At 40.3% G+C, this 18,204-nt stretch overlaps 1 protein-coding gene across 8 annotated transcripts in view; it reads left to right on the top strand.

Annotated features, from left to right (window-relative positions):
- PLPPR1 (phospholipid phosphatase related 1) overlaps nucleotides 1-18,204 on the top strand; it is a 166,359-nt gene that overhangs the window by 83,350 nt on the left and 64,805 nt on the right. For 4 of the 8 annotated variants that reach the window (XM_087957553.1, XM_087957559.1, XM_087957555.1 and 1 more), the window contains exon 2: nucleotides 7,049-7,155. In XM_087957553.1, coding sequence (XP_087813679.1) covers nucleotides 7,093-7,155 — 63 coding nt within the window. In that variant the 5' untranslated portion in view covers nucleotides 7,049-7,092. Of the gene's footprint in view, nucleotides 1-2,931; nucleotides 3,329-7,048; nucleotides 7,156-18,204 lie in introns of those variants that run through there. The other 4 variants (XM_087957557.1, XM_087957558.1, XM_087957560.1 and 1 more) reach the window with 3 other exon arrangements.

Raw genomic sequence — 18,204 nt, 5'->3', positions numbered from 1 at the left:
TGCATTGCAAAATTCAGAGTAGCAATGTAACTGTACTGATCTATAAAATGCTAGATAGCATGTTGGGAGGATGTGTTAAAATCCTCCTAATCACTATAAGTGCCTATGAGAACAAAAATGCATTTGCCTGACTCAAAGTTGTCTTCAGGCATACCCTACTGCCATGATGGCGAACCTATGGCACGCATGCCATAGGTGGCAAGCAGAGCCATCTCTGTGGGCACATGAGCTGGCGCCCCAACTCAGCTCTGCTGCACATGTGCATGCGCGCCTCCCACCAGCCAGCTGGTCTTCGGGTCTGCTGCGCATGCGTGGGGGCAGGGTGCATGTGTAGGGCGGGGCACATGTGCGGGGTGCATGTGCATACATGGGGTGGGGCGCGTGCATGGGGGACGTGCATGCATACACGAGGACACAGGCACATGTGTGGAGGCAGGAGATGTGCACACATTGCATTTGGGGGGTGCGTGCATACACACTTTAGGCACTCAGTGCCGAAAAGATTAGCCATCACTGCCCTACTAGAAACAGTATTTTGGAGAAAACTCAAAGCTAAATTCTGGCCAGCTATTGACAGTATCTCAGCATGGAGAGGCATCCTGAGGAATTCCTTCAAAGATGACTTCAGAGTATGGAGGTGCAGGAACTCTAAGTGACTTTCCCCAACTTGGTGGTGTTTAAAATTACTGGACTTCAGTTCCCAAAATGATATAGCAGCATCACTAGAATGTTTGGAGATATGAGCCCCAAATCCAGAGCTCCCCAGAAGAGGAGAATCAGCTCTTTAAAAGTATATTCTGAAGTTCTACAAGTGATTTTTTAAAATCTTTTTCTATTGTAGAAATATAAAATACCTGCCCATACAAGTGAAAATACTTGTTGATATTACAGTCAGTTTAGTGAAAAATGATTAACCTATCACTTATCATCTGTTGGCACCTCTTGAGCAGTGGTTGCAGAGGTCAGATTGTCTATGTTCCTTTCCATTCTGTAGGTCTTTCCTTTGAATTACTAGACCAAAAAAAACAACAACAACAACAAATTCAGATGCTGCTCCCTGTCACTGACCTGTTAGAAGAAAGATTACTTTTGGCATCTTAGAGAATCATCTTTTTTTCCCCAAGGCAACTCCTTTTGTTCCAGAGAAAACATTGCCAAATATTTAGTTTGGGTAATGAATCCGCAAATGTCTCTTTGGCGATAGGATTTTGTTTTTCCTGTGTGTCCTGAGAGGTTTCTGAGTTCTATGGTTCAGTCTTACCAATTTTACTGTAAAGCCAGAGTGCTGTTGCTAAGAGTTTGCTCTGGGAATTATGCATCTGTGAGGCCCGTTTCACAGCAAGGGAAGGAGATAAAGGCCCTTCGTTTCCCTAACTGAAAGCAAATGGAGAAAGATTGTGAACCTGCTTGCTTTCACTATCTTTTAGTTTATCGGAGAGGCAAGAATAGCAAAGGGCAAAGCAGAGGAGATAACATGGTTCGTTCTAAAGTAATAGGAATCACAAACTCAGTCTAAAATGTACTGAGTCTGATGCAAGGGAGAACATCTTATCCAAATATGTCTTTTTGTTGTTCTACACTTTGAGTTTTACTCTCTCCTCTCAACCTTTTCCAAAACTAAGAGAAGGCAAGCTGTGTTTGGGTGAAAAAAAAGCAACTTTCATATGTATGAAAATGAAAATGAAGTAACTGCAAATGCAGGCTCTAGAGAGTCCTGATTCCGTGGAAAAATGAATTACAGTTTTCTTAATCATTTTATTTTATTTATTTTTCATCTGGGAAAACTAGTCGAGCAAATAACATAAGAAAAAGTTATTTGGACCAGGGGTCTCCAACCTTGGTCACTTTAAGACTTGTGGACTTCAACTTGCTGGCTGAGGAATTCTGGGAGTTGAAGTCCACAAGTCTTAAAATGGCCAAGGTTGGAGACCCCTGATTTGGACCAAGAGATTATCAAATTATATAAAACTGAGAATGAATTCTGCTGCAACAAGGCACATGGAGAGAACATCAGAAGCTCAGTTTTTAGTGCGCTTGCTTGGCTAATATGGGTGTCAGAAGAACTTCCTTCTATATCATTCCCTGTCCAAACCCAAAACTCTTTATATACGCATAAGAGATTTGATTGCTTAGTTTGGATTTTTTAAAAAATACTCCTCAAATCATCAAAATACTTGCTCAGAGAATGGTATAATTACTATATGTTATGGGTAGGGTTAAAATTCATTTACTCTCTTTGCTCATTATCTTTTTCATACCCAATGACAAGGGGAAATTTTACTTTTAAGTTACTAGTTAAATTGCCAGCCTAGAAGATGGCTTTATGTTTACAGGATGGTTTAGAACAGGGCTGTCTAACTCGCAGTGTCACATTGTAGTCACGTGATGTATCACAACTTTTTTCCCCTTTACTAAACTGGGGGTGAGCGTGTCCAGCGCATAACACATCTGCCCCACGGCTCATGAGTTTGGCACCCCTGGTTTAGAAGGAGCTTGATTTTCACTTGTTCTGAGTAATTTAAATTAACCACCTTTTAAAAATTTAAGGTAGCCGGGAAAGGTCTGGTTTCTTGAAAATAGTATGGTAGTGAAATCTTTTGCCTTGAGAAAGGCTTGCGTAAGCATGAAACAGACATTTATTTTCATATGAGAAAATGGTGGCTTTTTACCATGCCGGACCAAAGCTTTGTAATTGTTTAAACTCTGGATTCAAACATGTTTCTTATAGAGTACATGTACATGTGTCACAGCTCAGACATGGTATTTAGCTTGTTAACTACTAGTAAAAACATATCTGATGGAACAGACACAGAAAACAGCTTCCACATTCTTTGAGTTATTCCATATCATTTCCAGGATCTGTATATTTGTATCTAAGAAACTTTTATTTCTAAGCAGTTTATAATGCCATATATTGTATCTACAGGAGTCATTCACATGATCCAACTGAAATACGTTCTGTAGTAAACCATTGTGAGCAGCATGATAAACTGAAGATGTCTTTGCAAAAGTAGAGTTGACAACTGCAACAAAGAAATTGGAATGTAGACTGATTCTTTGGAACTTCTCTTGATAAGGATCGGATAAGAGTTTGCCCACATGTGCTCTGGACAGCTGCTCCTTGTAAGGAGAATGTGAGTCAGTAATCTTTTGCAGGCTTGAGCGCTGGGAGACAATGGGATTCACCATCTTGTTCCCAACCCTGGTGGAGCCTTTTAAAGAATACCAGATTCACAAATCGCTTTTCTAGTCTCTTTTAAAAAATTGCCTATTAACCATTTTAATGTTATTAGAAACCTTTGGAACCACAAGACTGAAAAGTGGCCAGGTGAGCTTCAAAAATAAATGTAAAATTAACAAAAACGTTAATAACTTAAAAGAATTTGAAATAAACAACTTAGCTTAGAAGAATTCGTAATAAAGCTAAATAAGGTTTTGATCTAAGAAAGTTACAAATGGATTAAACGTGGAATTAAATTTGAAATACTGACTTTTACAGTAGGATTTCCACAAATGGCAAAGAAGGCTTTCTTACTGGATTTTGCCAGTCAAAATTCTTACTTGATAGGGCTCGTAACATACCTTCTGTGTCTAACGGAGTGAGCTGATGTAATGATAGTTCTGCAGATAACCGGGCCCCATGCCATGTATTGCTTTAAAGGTCATAACCAGTACCTTGAATTGGACCTGGAAGCAAACCAGCATGCAGTGTCGCTTGCGTAGCAAAGATGTTACGTGCACTGATCTTGGGGTGTCGAAAATTGCACACATGGCTTTCTGTATCATCTGAATGTGGGGTTTTATCCTTCCAGGAAAACTGATGGTGTTTCTCAAACATGATTCTGTAATTTGTAGCAACCAGAATTGTCACTGCTCTGAACTGATTCTTTGGAAAAATTGTAACAGAAAGAACTGGTGGAGAAATAGTTTGAAATTAGCAGACTATAAATACTTTAATACATATATACATACATTCTTATGTATTTTTATTTTCACATGCAGGCTGTAATTTATGGTGTTTATAACTTTCTCTTATAAATTAATCATTTATTGATACACAGTGCTGTCACTTCAGGATTACAAATTGGTTTTGATGTTAAACTAATACTTTGGCTAATCCAATTTTCATTTTGTTTTTGTTTGAAAGAAACCTGTGGATATTGTTAATTGATATCAACAGTGAGTATGAATATCATAATATGTATATAATAATACATACACACACACACCTTTACACTGTAGGTATGAACAGAAGCCAAGAGCAGCTTCCTTGCTTCATATAAGAGTAAGTGATTCTATTAGAAAATACCTTAAAACAATATGTTGGAGGTAGGTCCCATTGGTAACCAAAGCACTTTAGTAATAAAGAGATCATGATTTGATATTTGTGCTGGCATTCTTGAAATGTAATAGCTATAAAGGAGCAAAACTATTCTGGTAATAGTATCTTCCATATGAAATTGAACTCTTTGTTTTGGGATCATTTCCTAGTCTAGTTGTTAACTTTTGTTCTGTGGAAACCAACAAAATATGCTTGCTGCTGCTAGCTACTTTGTTAATTGTGATATTGTTGTTTTAATCATTCTTAATGTTAATTGACTTGTCTTGCTGATGGTACAATAAACAGCCCATTTATTGTAATTTTTATGAACTATCTTAAGGGCCTTTTTTTTTTTTGAAAGGCTGAATTGATGGGTTTTTCTCATTTATCAGTCCTTTCCCCCCCCAATTGCTGATTTTATTATTATAAACCCATTGTTTTACTTTCTAAAGAATGCTGTTAGCCATTCAGGGAAATAAAAGACAAACATTTAGTGGTTGGTGGTCAATAAACAGCTGGACAATTCAGTGATTTCAGTTCTTATCATTACTCTTGATTGGATTGTATTTCCCACCCCTTCCCAGAGAGATGCTCCATGCATTGGAGGTTCTCCTGGACTCACAGTTGTTGCTTAAGAATGGATGAAGTGACCGGAGGAGTCTTAATTCATCTCCAACAGATGCATCAGTTACAATTCTATCTGGATAAAAAACAAAATCTTGATCACCATGTAGCTGAACTACTGTAACACATTCTTTGGAAAGCTGCCTTTGGAGATGACTCAGAAGCTACAACTGAGGTGCAGAAGGTGGTGACCAGAGGGCTTACAGTCCGAATTGATTCTGCAGAATAACATTGATTTCAAGTTGTTACACTGGTTACCAGCAGGCTTCTTTGCCCACTTCAAAGAGCAGGGTTATTGCCTTTTAAGCCAAATACTTCGCAGAACTGGGGGTGGGTGGGGGTTTATCAGGAGCTATATTGACAAATTTTAATCCGCCCACCTGCTCTCTAGCTTTTTTTCATGAGGCTACACGGAATCTGGGTTGCACAGCAGACTTTAGTAGCAGTTGCCAGCACACTATGAAATAGGGCCGTCCCTGTGCATCTTTGTAGTTTACAAGACTGTGAAGGGCCACCAATACGCCCTTTGGCCCTGTCTGATAGTGGATGAGTCTTAAATTCAGGAAGAATGATTACTATTGTTAAGAACACCAGTTTATGTTCTCCCTTTCTTGTCCTCTTCATTGGTTGCTGCTTTGGGGGAAAAGGAGTGGAAAAACCGGAGCTACAGACTTTTATTTTTTTTTTTAACTTTCACTGATGCATATTTAAATGGAGGAAATGTGAATCAAGTGTTGGTTTTTGCCACGGCCACTAGTATGCGTTTCCCCTGATGCTTCATTCTGGCCTAAGGCGGAAAAGAAATTTGCTTGACATTAACCTTCCACCTGTCTCAGCTTATTAGGATTTCTCTTTCCGTTCCTTTTGACGTGTTAACCTCGTGTGCTCCTGCTTCTCCTCCCCGAGGAAATAAAACATTTACGTTTTGTCTTCTTGGTTCACATTTCCCAACTTTGTAGGAATTGTGCTGCTCCCACCCCTACCTCACCCCCTGGAGTATTAAACAGTAGCCTCTGCCATATTCTCTGTAGTTCGTGAGCTTGCCAGAGGTGAACCCTGAGCAAATTGGACAAGATGGGAGCTTGGCTAATGAATTCATGATGAATGTTCTATCTGCACTGGCTTATTTAAAGATCCAAGCCCCTTGTCAGGAAAATCATGCTGTTTGCCTCTTAAGGCAAAGATAACATGATCTTTGCAAGGCCAACTACAATAAAGCAGTGCAGGTCAGTAGAATCTGGGAGGAGATAAACAGGCTGGCTTTACTTACTGTGCTCAGCTACATTTTTGTTGTGGTTTGCCGGCAGCCTGTGCAGATGGTAGTGGAATCGGACAGTGGGGAAGAATGGGGAACAGTCTGGGAGTCTGGAGAGGACTCGGATGAGGGTCCTGTGTCCAATGCAGAGATGGGGCCGGGGCCATTTGGGAGTGGGGTGCTGCCTCTGGAGCCTTTGGAGTCTGGCAGCAGCGAGGCAGAGGACCAGGGGAGCCTGTTCCCAGTGAGTGTGTGCACAGAGCTGCTAGAAGGCGAGAGCAGCTGAAACAAAAGGAGTGACTCAGGAGTCAGGCTTGGAGGTGATTGCCCCTCCCATAAGGTATAAAGGACAGGCAAATATGACGAAACCTTTGCAGGAAGCAAAGTCGTTTGTTCTGTTCAGATTAATCCTTGAAGGTCTGTGTGGACTCTGTACTTCGGTTGGTTTTTTATAATTCATTTGGCACTCTAGTTGTTGGCAGCAATTCAAAGGTGGGTGCTTATCTCGAAGGGACTGTTTAGGACTCATTACCGGCTGGGAATGAACATAATTCCCAGCATTGAAATAAAAGAAGAGTTGTTTTAACTAAGTGTGTGCTTAATTATGATCTCGGGAAAAATTGGTCACAACAATTTTGTTCAGGGAAAAACAAAAACTACATTTGAGAAAGAAATGATTCCGTGTTTGATGTTAGGACGGTTTAACAAAAACGCAAAATAAGATTATCACTTAAAAAAAAAACTCTTTCTGTCATTCTCTCTCTTACTTTCTCCCTTTTAACATATTAGGTTTTAATGATCACTTTATTTAACTAGTGTTTTTCCCCCCTCCCTTTCTTTTTAATCAGCCTCGAACAGCTTTGGACACTAACCTTGAGGGGTGTGATGAGAAATGGCTTTGGGAGACAACACACAACGAAGTTACTCTATCATCCCATGTTTCATCTTCGTTGAGGTGAGCTTTTTGACAACTTGTGTAGGAAACCAATATTCGATAGTCAGTAGGTATAGTAGGCGTACAGATTATATATATTCATATTCTTAAGTTTTCACGGGTATCTATATGTATGGTATTCAGCTTTGTTCGGGTATTTTCCCACGTCATTATAGTTGTGCTTTTAAAGTTGTAGCAACTCCAAGACCAATAAACACAGACCAAGACTCCCAACCAATCAGGATGAAGAAAAAAAACCATTCTAACACAGCAGTAGGCTAGCACCAAATTTAAAACAGAAACGGCTGTGAAAGTCTGACTCACAGACAAACACAATACACAAGCCTGATGATAGCAGATGAGATTCTGCCAAAACGTCACTACGACTTTAAAAGCACAACTATATTGACGTGGGAAAATACCAGAACAAAGCTGAATACCATACATACATACATACATACATACATACATACATACATACATACATACATACATACATACAGTATATTACTACTGATATGAGAAACTAGGATGAATTCATCATGAGAAATTGGTTCTGATGAGGAAAATAACACCAGGGCTGTAATGCTAACCATGTTAACCTGCATGGTGTTATAGTTTTAAATGGTAGCTTTCTTATGCATTTTGATTATTTTTATACTTTGTACTATATTCTTAATTATATGTTGTTAGTTTGTATTATGTGTGTTAATTGTAATTGCTATCTAGAGCCAAAACAGATTAAGGTGACCTATAAATATTTAAAAATAAATAAATAGTCTTACTTGAGCCTTACTAAAGATAAAAAAAGAGATTGGATCAAACATTTGCTTTATTTCTTGTCTTTATGCTAGTCTGTGACTGTAATAAAGATTTGATTTGATGTATCTTGTTTTCCTGGAATTGGAACCCATAAAATATCTAAAATATTTAGTTATTTATTTATTAGTACATAACTGTTTTGATATAAGTCACTCTGCAGGGTAATAGAAAATTGGATTCACAATATAAAGTTGATTTTTATCTATTTGTCTGAAATGACTAAATTGGATAAGATAGCATGACATCCAGAAGAAGGTTGGTTCTTTTTTTTTTTTTTTGCGGGTGGAGGGAAGCGAAAATCTATTGGAGCTACAGAAATGTCTGCAAGAGGGCGTACATCTGATTTCATGCCTTTTGTTTAAAAAAAAATAGTGAGAATCCTTTGCTGCATAAACAGATTATATTTCTTCCACTCTGCTTCTTTACAACAGCCCAAAGCTGGGATTTCACATTTTCACTCCATCCCTATTAAAGTTTATGCAGCATATCCATTATTCCTGGGGGAATGCAAACTTAACTTGCAAAACTGTATGAATGAAATTTTTTTTAAAACAATAGAAGTTACACTCCGTTCTTTGTCCTCCAATATGTTTTTATATCCTCACTTTTTGCAGTATTATGAACATCAGATCTCAACCATACAATGTTGGTTCAATTGATAGTTTAGCTGCTTTACCCATTCATCAAATGAGTCTACTTTTTTTGTCTTTTAAAACCCTGCAAGTGGTTAAAAATGCTTACTGTAAATGGGCACTTAAAGATATCCATTCCTTTGCCTTCCTGTTATGACTGTGATGGAAAAGGGTAAGCAATTTAAATAGACTGTAAAAAAACAACAACACCCGCTCTAGGGGGGTTTATCTAACCTCTTAGACACCAGTAAATCAGTGGCTTTTTGATATGAAGATGGTGAAACCACCTATAACTGTGATGGTGAACTTATGACACGTGTGCCGGAAGTAGCACGCAGAGCCATTTCTGGCAGCACACGAGCCATCGCCCAAGATCAGGTACACTGCACATGTGCGCATGCCTCCCGACAGCCAGCTGATGGTTGGGTATCTGCCGTGCATGTGCGGGGGCAGGGCGCCCGTGCGAGACACAGGTGCATATGCAGAGGCATGCAGGACGTGGGGGTTCGCGCATGCATCAGTGGTGGGATTCAAATTTTTTAACTACCGGTTCTGTGGGCGTGGCTTGGTGGGCATGGCAGGGGAAGGATACTGTAAAATCTCCAGTCAGAGGTGATATTTGCCGGTTCTCCAAACTATTCAAAATTTCTGCTACCAGTTCTCCAGAACTGGTCAGAACCTGCTGAATACCACCTCTGGCACGCATGCACAGAGGCATGTGGTGCGCGTTTGGGGAATCACATGCACATGTGCAGGGGGACGAGGGGTTGTGTGCGCAGTGCATTATGGGTGCAGGCGCACACTTTCGGCACGGGAGAACTAAAAGGTTAGCTGACCTATAAATACCACTTTTTTTTAAAAACACGTATAATAAACAGGAATCCAGTTCTTACCTGCCCAAAGTCTCTTCCAGTAGATTTAATGCTATCAGCTTCACCCACGTTTTCTATAATGCTCCCAAATAAACAGCAACTTTGAATATGAAATCAAGGTTTTTTGTTCAAGTCAGAGCAATTTCCAATTTCTCTTTCTGGCAGAAGACTGTCCCTGCTCCTTTTGTCCCCAGAGGCAGCCCACTCAGCTGACTCTTTTATTCTGCTGGTTGGTTTCATTTCTGGAGATAACAGCTGTTGTTTCCTTATGTCCCATAAGGTTTTCTTCCCTCCTCTCAATCTTCTGTTGATTCTAGAACTAGTAATACCAAATAAATAGCCAATTATTGGAATCTGGGGTTGGCCTGTATCTTTTCAGCCTACAAGCAGAGATTCTAATGTTTCTGATTTTGCTGTCATTTAAAAAAAACACTACTGTATGTGCAGAAAATGGAAGGAGACTTCGATTCCTACTAGGGAAGAAGGGTTGCAGAAGCTGATGGAGTTGGCTGAAATGGCAAAATTGACTACTTGGCTTAAAGGAAAGAATATAAGTACTTTTGTTTCTACATGGAAACCGCTTCTGAGCTTCGTGCTTGATGTGGAAAAGAATGAAACTTTGATTTTTGGTTTTACAGATTAGATTGATAGATCTTTATAAAAAATGACTGGTTCATACTATTATGGTAAAGCAAAAAGTTGTGATCTGTTGTTAATGCCTTATTCTACATGTGTAACAGAGAGAGTCGGAAGTCAATGTTTCTTTTTCTTCCCCTACCCTTCCTCACTTTTCTTTCTCCTTTTCCCTTCCCCCTCACTGTCCTCTTATTTGATTTTGTATTTTATAATGACTTATAACTTAATAAAAACTATAGTTAAAAGAAATCCTGCATATATTGCCTTTTCCTCGACTGCATTGCATATAGGGATTTAAATATTGCATTTCTCCAACTAGGAGAAATTGTATGCCTTGCAACTTGCATAATGTGACAAGCTTGCACTTTAGACTGGTCCCTGAGATATGCCCGTTGCAGCACGTCTGCAGTCACGTGATCAAAATTTGGGTGTTTGCCAGCGTGCCTGCACTTATGACCAAAGTGGGGCTTCAACTCCACCATCCTATCTCCCCACATCTGTGCCCTTTTGGCCCCCCTCCATTCCACAGCCCTTGCCATCCTAGCTGACCTTCAATGCCTCCTTTTCCCACTGTTGACCAAGCATGGCTGCTGTGGGCTTTTACAAGGCATCTGCTGGCTGCACAAGGCTTTCTTTCCCAGATTGTATAGTTACTTTGGCGAGATCTGCAGAAGATGCCCCACAGGGCCAGCATCTGTCTCACACAGGGCCAGGGCAGTTAGCAGAGTAGAAGCAAGAAGACAGAGAAGGTCAGCTGGGGCATCAGCATGGCAGGGGCTTCAGCGTAAGAGGTGGTGAGGGCCAGAGGTGGTATTCAGCAGGTTCTGACCAGTTCTGGAGAACCGGCAGTGAAAATTTTGAGTAGTCCTGAGAACTGGAAATACCACCTCTGACTGGAGATTTTACCCCTGCCATGCCCACAGAACCGGTAGTAAAAAAAAATTGAATCCCACCACTAGTGAGGGAGACTGTAGCTGGGACAGTTGAGATTTCCTGGAGCTGCTGTGGCTTTGTGCCACATGGCTGGGGTTTCAACTTCACTCTCCACCTTTAAAACTCACCGAAGCATTGTTAACAAGGATAAATTGAGATAAATCATTTCTATGTCAGCTTCAGCTCAAGCTGAATATTAGCCAATTCACTGCAAGAATTTGGACCATACTAGTTGGAATGTTAGATTTCTAGTAATAGAGAAGAAACATGAAATATCTATAACAGCAGAAACATCACCATTTTAATCTTTAATTAGAATAGCTGTATCCTATTAACATGGAACAAAGAGGTGAAGCTGAGGTCTAATTAAAACAGCACTCAGGCATTGATCAAAACTGATTGCTGAAAAGCTCAGAAACTGGAGTTGTTTCAGAAATTTGTGATAAAATATTTAACTACAAATTCCCTCCTGGGGTCTATGAAAGGTCTATGAAAGGTCTATGAAATCAAACATTCACTTTCTTATATAATCAGAGAGAAAGAAATACAATCTTAGAGGGAACACAATTTCCTATCCTCGGGAACTATTCATCACAGATACAACTGTATTTAAGCATAAAGACTGCATGTTAAATTTTGTGGTTCAAGGGTACTGGTAAATCTTGTAATTATCATAAATGTGGACTGTGATTAATATCTATAGTTGATATTTGAATAAAGAAAGTACCAATGCTTGGCTCTTTCATTAGATTTTGAGGTAATATAGTAATATGTTCTGTTTGTTTTACTGTAGCTTACTGTTTTAGCCTGGCCTTTAATTTTTCAGCAACCTAAGTTCTAATATACAGGTGAAACTTGAAAAATTAGAATATCGTGCAAAAGTTCATTTATTTCAATAATGCAACTTAAAAGGTGAAACTAATATATGAGATAGACTCATTACATGCAAAGCAAGATAGTTCAAGCCATGATTTATCATAATTGAGATGATTATGGCTTACAGCTCATGAAAACCTCAAATCCACAATCTCAGAAAATTAGAATATTGTGAAAAGGTTCAATATTCTAGGCTCAAAGTGTCCCACTCTAATCAGCTAATTAAGCCATAACACCTGTAAAGGGTTCCTGAGCCTTTAAATGGTCTCTCAGTCTGGTTCAGTAGGAATCACAACCATAGGAAAGACTGCTGAGCTGACAGTTGTGCAGAAAACCATCATTGACACTCTCCATAAGGAGGGAAAGCCTCAAAAGATAATTGCAACTGAAGTTGGATGTTCCCAAAGTGCTGTATCAAAGCACGTTAAAAGAAAGTTGTGTGGAAGGGAAAAGGGTGGAAGAAAAAGGTGCACAAGCAACAGGGATGACCGCAGCCTGGAGAGGATTGTCAGGAAAAGGCCATTCAAAAGTGTTGGGGACTTTCACAAGGAGTGGACTGAGGCTGGAGTCAGTGCATCAAGAGTCACCACACACAGATGGATCCTGGACATGGGCTTCAAATGTCATGTTCCTCTTGTCAAGCCTCTCCTGAACAACAAACAAAGTCAGAAGCATCTTACCTAAGCTAAAGAAAAACAGAACTGGTCTGTTGCTCAGTGGTCCAAAGTCCTCTTTTCTGATGAGAGCAACTTTTGCATCTCATTTGGAAACCAAGGACCCAGAGTCTGGAGGAAGAATGGAGAGGCACACACTGCAAGATGCTTGAAGTCCAGTGTGAAGTTTCCACAGTCTGTGTTGATTAGGGGAGCCATGTCATCTGCTGGTGTTGGTCCACTGTGCTTCATTAAGTCCAAGGTCAACGCAGCCATCTACCAGGAGATTTTGGAGCACTTCATGCTTCCTTCCGCAGACGAGCTTTATGGGGATGCTGACTTCATTTTCCAGCAGGACTTGGCACCTGCCCACACTGCCAAAAGCACCAAAACCTGGTTCAATAACCATGGGATTACTGTGCTTGATTGGCCAGCAAACTCGCCTGAACCCCATAGAGAATCTATGGGGCATTGCCAAGAAAAAGATGAGAGACATGAGACTGAACAATGCAGAACAGCTGAAGGCCGCTATTGAAGCATCCTGGTCTTCCATAACACCTCAGCAGTGCCACAGGCTGATAGCTTCCATGCCATGCCACATTGAGGCAGTAATTGCTGCAAAAGGGGCCCAAACCAAGTACTGAGTACATATGCATGCTTATACTTTTCAGAGGTCCGATACTGTTCTATGTACAATCCTTGTTTTATTGATTGCATGTAATATTCTAATTTTCTGAGATTGTGGATTTGGAGTTTTCATAAGCTGTAAGCCATAATCATCTCAATTGTGACAAATCACGGCTTGAACTATCTTGCTTTGCATGTAATGAGTCTATCTCATATATTAGTTTCACCTTTTAAGTTGCATTACTGAAATAAATGAACTTTTGCACGATATTCTAATTTTTTGAGTTTCACCTGTATGTAGAGTGCTAGAATAATCATTAACTTTAGAGAAACGGGCAAGCAAAAAATGTTAAGGCAGAAAAGAGGTTTGTCTCAATATTCTGCATTATGATTACATCTAAGATATTCCTTCCAATTCTTTTGAGAAGAGACTGGACAGTCACTTGTCTAAAATGGTATAGGGTCTCCTGCTTGAGCAGGAGGCTGGACTAGAAGACCTCCAAGGTCCCTTCCAACACTATTACTCTGCATTCTGTAGTTCTGGACACCATATTTTAGGAAGGACATGAACAAACCAGAGCAGGTCCCTAGGAAAGCAACCATTATGATAATGGGATTGAAGCACAACTGTATGAGGAATGGTAGAAGGCACTGGGTTATTTCTGGTGACTGTCTAGGCTTCAATTTTCTTGGCAAGGCTTTGGCAACTGTTTATTTATTAAATTTGTATGCTGTTTATCACACTATCAAGTGACTGAGTGGCCCTTGCTATTTCCTAGGGTTGAGTGTAGGGGGACTGGCCCAAAATCATCTAGCTGGCTTTGTGACTAAGGTGGGATGAACTCATGGTCTTTTGGTTTATAGCCTGGTGCCTTAACTCCTACATCAAACTGGAACCCCGGGATATTTAATTTGGGAGAAAAGAAAACGGCAGGGTGCCATGATACCCTTCAAGTTTCTAAAATGCTAATGTAGCAGATGGTGAAGAATCATTCAAAATTGTTCCAGCACTGAGGCAAGATAGAAGGGATTTAAATAACAAAGTAATTGATTTCAGTTGACACCAGAAACCATTTCCTAACAGTAACTGGAACAGACTGTCTTGCGATGAGTGAACTACTGGAGTTATTAAAAGAAAGGTCCCTTGCATCAGCTTGTAAATCCATGCCTCTACTGGAGTTGTTAAAGAAAGGCACCCCCAACACCAGCTTGTAAATCCCTGTCTCCTACTAATAAATGCACGGTATTAATGGGACTATACAAATTATTCAAAATGATGCCCATTGTCATTGATGACAGAAAAGCAAGATAAAAATGCCGAAGCGGGGAGAGAATTGCCAAAGCTCGAAAGCTCACTCATGTTCAAAAGCCTCTACCTTATCATCCTGGCTGGCTCCTTTTGACACACATATATTTCCTGTAGAAGTGTTCTGCAAGCACAAAAGAAACAGTTCTTGACAGCTTGATTTACAGCACATTGGAGGAAAACTAGGCAATTTGGAAGGATAATTAAAACTAGAGTAGCATACTAGAAAGTGCATTATGATGTTGTCAGGTAGGATGCCTGAAACAGTCACGCAAGACAGGTGGATGTGAATTAATCCAGCAGAGAAGCTCTCTCTCTCTCTCTCTCTCTCTCTCTCTCTCTCTCTCTCTCTCCTCTCTCTCTCTCCTCTCTCCTCCCTCCCTCCCTCCCTCCCTCCCTCCCTCCTCTCTCTCTCTCTCTCTCTCTCACACACACAAAAAAACCTTGTCTGAAGAGGCTGGATTGGTTTTTCTGGACAGATTAAATGATGGCCTTCTACATCTAAATCAAAAGGGCCACCCTGAGTAAGGTTCTTCCCTAGGCAGTTAACTTGTAGAATATTTGCTGAGAGGATTGTATGAATAAACAAGTCAGTTTGTTAGGAAAACTATTCTGAAACACGCTGATGTGCAAGTTAGCCATGGAAGATTTTTGTTATTGTTGTTGTTATTTTCCTATGGGCAATGGTACAGTTGTGAAACTCCCCTGTAGTTTAAAGCAGGGATCTCCAACAGGGGTGGGATACGATAGCGTTAACTACCAGTTCGGGATTTACGAGCTTCCCTGCACACTGCGAGCCGCGCACCTGTAAATCGTCATTAGCATGCTGTGTGCAGAGAAGCAGCCTTTGAAACAGCCTTTTTTTTCCTGCTTTTTTAACTGCAGCTGTGCCTTGTTTGGCAGCTGAAGTTGAAAAATCAGGAAATAAAGATCAGGTAAGAGCCCGGGTGGGCAGGTGGGCATAAACATCAGCAGACATACAACCGGTTCTATGTCTGCTGTTCTTCAGAGCTACCAGTTCTACAGAGATGGACAGAACAGTAGAAACCCACCCCTGGTCTCCAACCTTGGCAACTTTAAGACTTGTGGACTTCAAGTCCCAGAATTCCTCAGCCAGCAAAACTGGCTGAGGAATTCTGGGAGTTGAAATCCACAAGTCTCAAAGTTGCCAAGGATGGAGACCCCTGGTTTAAAGAGGTAAAATCTATAAACCTCTCCTCTCCTCTCCCCCCTCTTCCCTCTCCCCCTTCCCCTACATATAGTCCTCAAGATAAACCATAATCGCACCTGCCCATTACAATCACATGCAACACATTGAATTGTATTTATTATAGAATCTTCATTAGCAGCAGAAGGTCTGCAGGGGAAATTAGGATAGTTCCCACCAATGAAATGCAAGCTCTGTCTTTTTTTGTTTGTTTATGTAACATGCAAACATCGACAAAAAAGATGGAGTTTACGGCATAACACTTCTTTCATATTTTGACAGAAGCATCAAATCCCTTCCAAAGTTCCTCTTTAAAATATTTCGCCTTAAACCCCACCAGCCACTCTTTTGTTTTGGGTTTGTTTGCTATCTTTTGGCATTTCTCAGGGTTAGGGTGGGGTGGTGGTTGGGTAGACATCTTAGATTTTCTTCACTGATTCCAGATGGCTGCTCTCACTCGATCTCCAGAGACACACACAGAATCTTGACGTGAAGTAGAAAACGAACTATCTAGGCAATCTGAGGGTTTCCTTTACATATCTGTACTCTTTCTTTAGTGTAATTTCAAGACAAGCTAGAGAGGAAGAAGACTAGAGAAAGAAAGGGGAAGGGCCATGACTTAACCAGAGTTTATTGAATAAACCATGGTTGGGCGACTCATGTTGTATACAAAGTCAAAATCAAACCAACCAATTTATGATTTAATGAGATGGGCAAGTCTAACCTAGAAACATAGGGCAGTTACTGCATGTAGTCTTTGTATATCTAATCTCTCTCAGCTTCCGAGCATGCAAGGGTCTTCAGTGGCTGTTTTGGGGGGATTTCTTGGGAATTAAGACATTCTCCTTTGTATGTGTGCCAACCTTGGGATCCTTTTGAGCACACTCATCTCTCCCTTTTGTTTCTTGCCACTGCTCTGTATGTCCCTAGAGCTGCCATTGTTCCAGACTTTGCACAGCCTTAGCAAGAGAGAGGAGAGAGAAGAATTAAAATTGCGTTTCAGCCCTTTCAGAGAATTTTATGGCTGCCACAAGAGATGAATAAATTCTCTGACGTCTTCGGGTGAGTCACGGCAGGCATAGTGAGATTTCATAGGACTGGGGAAGAATTTCTTTAAAGGTCAGCAGCAAAGTGCTTATCTTTCCCCACAGAAAAGTTAGCTGGAACACCACGTAGAGGTGGCAGCAATGTTTTCTCACGGCGTTTGTTTTGCAGAGTCTATTAGGGCCAGCCCATTATCTACAGATATCCCTCCCCAGTGCGTACTCATTGTGGTTTGTAAATAGGAACATGTTCCCTCCAGCAGCTGTGATTCATTGCAGTTTGCAGTGGATATTTAGGAAATGCAACCTTTCCATGTGGAATCACAAATTATCTGACACCCCCCCCTTGCAATCGCACTGATAAAATATGGCTCAGTTCTCTCTTTTTAATTTTTTCAGACCTAAGATTATTTTTCCCCCCAAAGTTTTGGTATTTTTAGAACACTTTTTTTCTTGGGGGAAGAGATTATACAGGTGATTCTCGATTTACGACCACAATTGAGCCCAGAATTTATGTTGCTAAGTGGGAAATTTGTTAAGTGAGCTTTCTCCCCATTGTATGACTTTTCTTGCCACATTTGTTAAGTGGATCACTGCAGCTGTTAAATTAGTAACACGGTTGTTAAGTAAATCTGGCTTCCTCCGTGGACTCTGCTTGCCATAAGGTTGAAAAAAACAGTCACATGACCCCCCCCCCCCGGGACTCTGTAAACCGTCATAAATATGAACCAGTTGTCACACATTCAAACGTAAATCACGTGACAAAGGGGATGCTACAATGGTCATAAGTGTGAAAAATGATCATAAGTCACTATTTTTAGTGCTGTTGTCATTTCGAACGGTCACTAAATAAACTGTTACAAGTCAAGGACTTCCATCCCTCTGGAGATCCATAATAGGAAAAATAGGACCCTGCTCTAGAGAACACTATACCAATTGCTATCTGTGCCAATATCCAGTAGCAAATAAAATACAAAAAGGAATCTTATTACGATGGCAATTTTGTTAGGACCTGAAGTGGTTAATATTTATTGCAAAAAACAAAAACAAAAACCGACCTGAGTGAAATGGATCCCAGTCTACTGTTGCAATTGCATGTCTATTTGCTTTTTATGCTCAATTACATGAAACCCTGCAATATAGATTGGTGTATGCTGATAATCTATTTTAAGGGGAGAGTTTGTGAGATGAAAATGTATATGCATAAGCTTTGCAATTAAGTCATAAAGTTCATTGGAGCCAATTAATCTGCCTCTGAGCTTTGCCTACATCAAAAGGGATAAAATAGAGGAAAATATATCTTGATTTCAGTAAAGCGAGTGTCAAAATGCTGCATGGTATGTTGATTAGCAGTCCAGATAAGAAAGGGATGGATTACTTAAAGATAGCTCAATTTGTTCCTCATATTGGGGAGAGATATTTGGATGCCTTGAGAATTAATCCTTGGTCCTCCACTTTTAGTA

Source organism: Notechis scutatus, chromosome 2, assembly GCF_049901735.1.
Source record: "Notechis scutatus isolate UNSWTSFEM ecotype Mainland chromosome 2, rNotScu1.2, whole genome shotgun sequence".
Lineage (NCBI taxonomy): Eukaryota > Metazoa > Chordata > Lepidosauria > Squamata > Elapidae > Notechis > Notechis scutatus.
This window is presented reverse-complemented; position numbering and strand designations above follow the sequence as displayed.